The sequence below is a fragment of the Austrofundulus limnaeus genome, unplaced genomic scaffold (genome assembly GCF_001266775.1).
Source record: "Austrofundulus limnaeus strain Quisiro unplaced genomic scaffold, Austrofundulus_limnaeus-1.0 Scaffold339, whole genome shotgun sequence".
In the NCBI taxonomy this organism is placed as follows: domain Eukaryota; kingdom Metazoa; phylum Chordata; class Actinopteri; order Cyprinodontiformes; family Rivulidae; genus Austrofundulus; species Austrofundulus limnaeus.
The window spans coordinates 577650-584370 of NW_013952741.1; the positions used below are offsets into that span (position 1 = coordinate 577650).

General features: G+C 39.6%; 2 protein-coding genes across 4 annotated transcripts in view; both read right to left on the bottom strand.

Moving 5' to 3' along the window:
* The window catches only part of xkr7a (XK related 7a), a 7855-nt gene extending 6809 nt beyond the window's left edge, over nt 1-1046 (bottom strand). Inside the window, exon 1 of the mRNA XM_014022716.1 lies at nt 502-1046. Coding sequence (XP_013878170.1) covers nt 502-1028 — 527 coding nt within the window. The 5' untranslated portion in view covers nt 1029-1046. The remainder of the gene's footprint in view (nt 1-501) is intronic.
* A 3722-nt stretch (nt 1047-4768) lies between these two features.
* LOC106527728 (ras-related protein Rap-1b) overlaps nt 4769-6721 on the bottom strand; it is a 17662-nt gene continuing 15709 nt past the window's right edge. For all 3 annotated transcript variants that reach the window (XM_014022713.1, XM_014022715.1, XM_014022714.1), the window contains exon 9: nt 4769-5487. The gene's annotated coding sequence lies outside the window, so the exon portion shown is untranslated. The remainder of the gene's footprint in view (nt 5488-6721) is intronic.

Below are 6721 nucleotides of genomic sequence, written 5' to 3' on the forward strand. Positions count from 1 at the left end.
TATATTATATATTTGTAATTATACTATATTATATATTTGTAGCATATATCAATGGGTCAAACAATACAGAAACAGAAAGACATCCGTTGGCCTGTTTCTGCTTGAGAGACTGGGTTTCATAAATACAGGAAGTGGAGCTGGACACAAACACAACACAACATAAACACAACACAAACACAACGCAACACCAACAGAACACAACACAAACGCAACACAAACACAAGACAACACAAACACAACACCAACAGAACACAACACAAACACAAGACAACACAACACTATACAACACAACACAAACACAACACAACCAAAAGACAACACAACCACAACAGAACACAAACACAAGACAACACAACACAATACAACACAACACAAACACAACACAATACAACCAAAAGACAACACAACCACAACATAACACAACACAAACACAAGGCAATACAACACAACAAAACACAACACAACGTGCAGTGTGAGCCCTCACCGTCAGACCGGACTCACCTCCAGACCTGCGCCAGCTGAAAGACGTGAATGACGGCTTGAAAGAGCCACATGACGGCTCTGCAGCAGCCCCGGACTCCTCCCCCGGTGCCCGCCGCGGCAGCAGCCCGGCCAGCGCCCCACTCGCCGCTGTCCTTGGTGCTGAGGTCGCCCTCCTCCGCTCCGGACGCCGCCGCCGCCACCACCGCGGCCGCCGCCGTGCCGCTCTCCACGGTCCTCGCGAAGTCGAAGGCGAACCACCGGAAGCTCAGCACCTGGACCACCACGGACGGGACGATCACGAAGACCAGAGTCAGAGCGAAGCACCAGTACTCCCGCCGGAGGTAGTAGTCGGCGGACAGCCACAGGTCTGAGGCCCCGTCCGAGAAGAAGACCAGGAGGGCGCAGAGCGTCCAGCAGAAGTCCCGCAGGGTGTACCGCTGCTCGCCGGCCCGGGGCTGTGGGGGCCGCGGCTCCGGGCGGGCGGGACACTCGGGTGGGGCTTCGTTTCGCGGAGAGACGGGAGCACCATCGGATTTCGCGGCCATGTTTGTTGTAGGGAAGGGATGGGAAAATGATGGAAGCCGGGGGGGGAGGGGGTCGAGGAGCCTGTCGGTCTGTGTGTGGGGGGCGGGGAGGGAGATGAGGAGTCACCGCCGCGGATCAATCAGCGGCTCTGAAACGCACAAATTTAATTTAGACACAGAAAGCTGCAGAAACAATCAGCGAGGCTCCAAGGTTCATGTTCAGGAATTTATCTCTAAATAACATTTTACCTACCAGCGCTGAACAATGTGTTCAAAATACAGTCATGGTAGAAAAATATCATCAGTAATGTTGCCTGTAAGCAGGACAGGATGTAAAATAAATTAATCTACATTAATGTTGGAATTATCTGCTGTGCTGATGTGAATATGGAGCATCATTTAATATTAATGAAGTTAGAAGTGCTTCATCTTATTGACGTTATGTTCAACAGTTTCCTGACATCATTAAAATAAGGGGGGACAGTTCTGTTTCTTAAACAAAACTGAACATATAAATGCTTAAGAAATTTCACCAATAAAAAATATGATTTTGAATTTGATAGCAGCAAATCATCTAAAACAAGACAGGACCAAGAGCAGAATACCAAAATACAGTAAAAGTAAGTGGTTTAACTAAGAAATATAAACATTTTGTAACTAATTATATTAAGGTCAATCAGAGATAAGATAAAACATTTTAAGGAAGATGAAGCTTGTAAAATGTTCATCAGTCTGTGGAAACTGCATCTAAAATAATTTAATTTCAGTTTAATGTCCCACAAAAAATGTAGTCCACTTCAAATATCCTAAAACATGTTCAAATTCATATAATCAAAAACAACAAGAATCTGGAGAAATCGCTGTTCTTAGAGAAGACCCATGCACCTGCCATACAAGCTTAATGCTCTTCACACAAAGAAGAAGGTATTTGTGAAGACCAGAAATGCAGTATTCTCTGAACCAAAGCTCATTTAGACTGGACTGAGGCAAACTGGAATCAAAATGGGAAATTCTGTTCAGATGCCACAGTCTCTGTACTGAAGGGGAGAGGGACCATCAGCACACAAGCACAAAGCCTGCCTCTCTGATGGTATGGAGGTGCATTAGTGCATATGACATGGGAAAGGCACAGTCAGTGTAGAAATGTAGGTTTTTAAACCATCCAGACAGTGTCTTTTTAATGGAAGGCCTTTTCAGCAAAACAACGTTGACCACAAGCTGCATCCATGACACCAACATGATGGGAAAAGTGCTGAACTGTCCTGCCTGCAGTCCAGACCTGTCAGCATCTGAAAACAATTGACACATCATGAAATGTAAAATCAACAAAGACCCAGGACTGTTGAACAGCCCAGAATGAGACAACATGTCCTCCAAACACTCAGCACCTCCATGTTTGACAGTCAGTTGTTAAACGAGGTGATGCTTCACAGAGTCGTGGTCCTGGAACAACTGGTGTTGCACCATGTTTCTTTTTATAAATAAAATATGGGTTTGTGAGATTTGCAAATCATTACCTTCTGTTTTTATTTACAATTTACACCGTGTCCCAGCCTTTTCAGAATTGATGCTGTAGTTGGAGGAAAAGCTAAAAACACAGATACCGTAACTGAGATGTTCCTAGAGATGTTTATTCCTCTTCTTTAATTACTTCAATTCTCCAAAAGTTTTTTTTTTCATTTAGTTTTAGACTGCAATCTGTGTATAGCTGAATGAACAAAGATAACTCATGCATTTAGTGTAAAGTTTTAAAACTTACAGCAAAGAACTGTTTTATTTTATTTTATTGCTGTTTTTATTGAGGTAATAAGAAGTACTGGACATGTTATCTTCAAGTTAAAAAAGCTACACAAAAATATAGACAGTATAGGGAACAATACTTACATTTGTATTTAATTTAAGGTTTTAATACAAGTTGAAGTGTTTAATAAAAAATGATTTAGTGTTTGAAGACTTGGCAACTGAAGGCATTTTTTTTTTTGTTAATGATCTGCAGGTGTGTACTGAGCAAAGTGATACCCTGAGAAGAAACTCTATATGTCAACATATGGAGAGGCTGCAAACAGTCATTAGATCTGTTAAACCTGTCTCAATCTACAAACAAATACTGATGGCTTTGGTTTGACGTGGCAAATGAAAACACGACAACGACTCTGTCCAAAGGTCAAAAATACATTTTTAGAAGGGGTTGTGGTAGATTTGAGGCCCATGGTTGCAGTTTTGAGCCCAGGTTGCATCAGGAAGAGCATCTGGCATGAAAAGATTGCTAAATCCTTCCTGTTGCAACCCCTGCAGAAGGGAGCAGCTGAAATTAAAATGAGAACTCTTGAGCATTTTCTAGAAATTCAGTTTTTGTTCTTTTTGGAAAAGCACTAGGGAACAATGTCTGAAAAAAAATCCAGTTTAATTTTTTTTTACGCTTTTTGAGACCTGAAAAATCTGAAAACTGGATTCAGTTCCTTTACATACGTTCTAGTTTTTCTGCCTTTAAAATCTGCAAGGAGCCCTTTATGGAGCAAAACAAAAAAACTTTAGTAAGGTTATTTGTAAAGCCAAATCATTCTTTGCTTTAGTAGAGGTGATAGGTTGAGTTAATGTTCCACTTATCACTGCTTATAGAGCACATACAATAYAAAACAGGTGTACAGACTGGTTGTAAGAACTTGTACCTCACTCGTTCCCACCAAAATGATCCAACATTTAGTTTTGTTTCCAAAACACTTCTGATTATCAGTAAGTCAAACCTTGGTCTTTTAATAGAAACCATGAGYTCCCATCAGGCCTCTGAAGGTCTGTGGTGGCATCACAAACTCAGAGGTGTGGCTCTTCATGAAACTAACTCGTTTGACCAGGACATTTTACAGAAGCTTGACTGGACCAAGATCTGGARAGTTTGGGGGCCAAATCAATACTGTGTTCAACATGTCTCCAGGGATTATAATCCTGCTGAGACAAATGTCTTCAGGAAAAATATTTGAGTCAATTTTCAGCTTAGACTATTTAAAAAACAAGGCTACTACAACCCAGTCATTGTTAAACTGGTGATAGGTCCAGATCATCCCTTTTTAAACTTATGAACAGGATTTTAACAGCTATATAGCTAATGTAACCCCAACTCTAAAAAAGTTGTGTAAAATACAAGTACAGAATGATTTGTAAATCTCAAACTATTTCATTCAAAATGGAAAGTTGAAACAAAACACGAATGATGTCATTAAGCCTGCCCATTTATTGTTGCACTATTTTTAGATGCAGTTTTTCCAGTCTGATGAACCTCTGCCCATTTTTACTTCTTCAACCTCTGAAATGCTTTTTACACCCAGTCCTCTGCAGCCATTTAACCTAATTGATAACATCTTGTTCCTCCAGTTCTCATTTGTCCCACCTTCTTCTACACCTTTTTAGCCTGTCAACCTTTGTGTTGCAGCTGTTCTACTCAAAACTGTACATTTTCTTAGTTGCAGGACTTGTTTGCTGTGTTTTGTTCTTAATAAAAAAAATGCATTGTTTTTATTTGTTACAAAACTTCTTCAGACTTGGAGCTGTATTTCTGACTGACTTAGAGACCTCCTCTTAGTTTCTATTCTGCTTTCCTGTCACTGAAACTGGTGGAGGTCCGGGTTCTTCTTTCTCTGCTGCTTCCTCTCAGCTCAGTCATCTGCTGAAACTCTCTGAGGCTTAAAGGCTTAACACTCCAGTTTGCCAAAGGCCAACAAAGACAATTTCAGACAYACACACACACACAAAAAGAACAAGACTAATGAAAATGTACTAAAATTTAATCATTCATAAAAGCTGGAAAATCATCTGTGACAGGGTAACAAGAAGCAGTATTAGATGTGGTTTAGTACAATATATTTTAAGCTTCAAGACACAAATCAGAATACACCCTTTCCCCCCCATCAGTCTGTAAAATACTAATTTCTTTAACTTTATTATGCAAAAATGGAAGTAGAATATATTATGGGAAACGAGGAAGGCTTGCAGCTCTCAATATAAAACAAAGTCACTTAGGAAAGATGTTATCAATATACATCCTTGTAAGTAGGAGCGAGTAACTGATGGACAATGATGCGTCTTCATTGACACTGTTAGTGCAGTAATGTTCAAGAAGACCAACATTTCACATGGATTCTTTTGCAAACATATTGTCACAATAAGTCAAAGAGTGATGTTACTTTGAATAAAAACATTTTTAGTTCCCATATGTGGATCTGAATCCACAGTCTCCTCTTTTACATGAATATTTCCAGAAGAAAAGACAGCTTAGAGAAGAGAAAAAAAAAAACTGTTGTCAACACGCTGACGATACAAAAGAAGTGGATTTTCATTAAAAGCAGAAAAATTCTTTAGAGTATGTGCCTTCTGCCATTTTACAAGTGGTGAGGTTTCTCGGTCAGCCTTTTTCAAAAACAATGCTCTGGAGAGGACTTGGAATGCTGGCATCATCCATTTGGAAACGGTTAATCATTACAAGTTTCTGAAAGTAAAAAAATGAAACCAAGTCAGTGTGTAACAACGATGTAGACATCATAAATTACTTGAAGGGAAACAAACGTTATTAAAACAAATCACCTATGAGTCACAGGTCAGGTTTGGTACAAGTCATATTTGAACATTTCAGTTTCTCTGTTTCGCTTTTAGCAATCAAAGTTGTCTGCACACTTAGTAAAACGATACAACCAGCAGAAAACCAAAAAGAGCTGAGTCTTTTATTTGTAGGAAATATGGAAGCCAATTTTAGAAAGATTTGTTTACAAATTTTCTATAAACTTTGTGACCAAATCAACTAAAAATATAAGATCTGCAGGTCCTAACAGGTGTAGTGTTGAACACTAGTTGGAAAAAAAAAACAGTTTCTAAAGTTTTAGTCATCAAATGTGACTTGATAWGTTTTAAGACGTCAGTTCATGTTTGTTTATATCTTGAGTTTCTTAAACTAGAAAGAATAAAGTGACAGCAGGGTAGGGTTTAGATGTTCAGGGGAAATAACAGAATAACCAAACGTCTTTGTGAGGGCAACAGATGAACTGGGGCSTGAACTCTCATGTCATTTCACTCAACTAAGGAGTTATTCTGTGTGACACATGCAAGTTTAACAGGATCAAATATATCACTTTTCAGGGGTTTGCTTGTAACAACTTGTTAAGCTGTAATTTTAAATCCAATTTCTTGTAACACATAGGTGGAGAATTTATTTATTTTTTTACAAAAGACAGAGGAAAAAATCCTGATGGTCATTTAAGATGTAAAAATGTCTTTTTCACTAATATACGAGCAGGAAATACACACTGCAACAAGCAAGAACAACTATCTTTAAAGGCACAGTGTGTAGGATTTGTTGTTTTCAGCGACATCTAGTGGTTGAGTGGTTGACTCATCCTCCCTGGTCCTCCCCCCACCCCCCACCCACCCCGCTTCCAAACTCAAAGGAGTTGCTACGGTGTCTCTCAGGTGTCAAAAACCTTTGATAATTCCAACCGCGATGTCTACCAGCAGCTTCAGGGCTAGTGATGTTTCAAGTGGTAAGATTATGAGCTTTAATAAGTAAAATGATCCCAGCTACAATGACAGACAACAAATATTTCATTCAATGTTTCCCCTACCATTATACAGCCAGCCCCTCTAAGATTTTCACGGCATGTGGTCATTTTTATTTAATTAAGGCCAGATCAAGTCGAGAGCAATTTTTTGCGTCTCTCCATATCCACCTC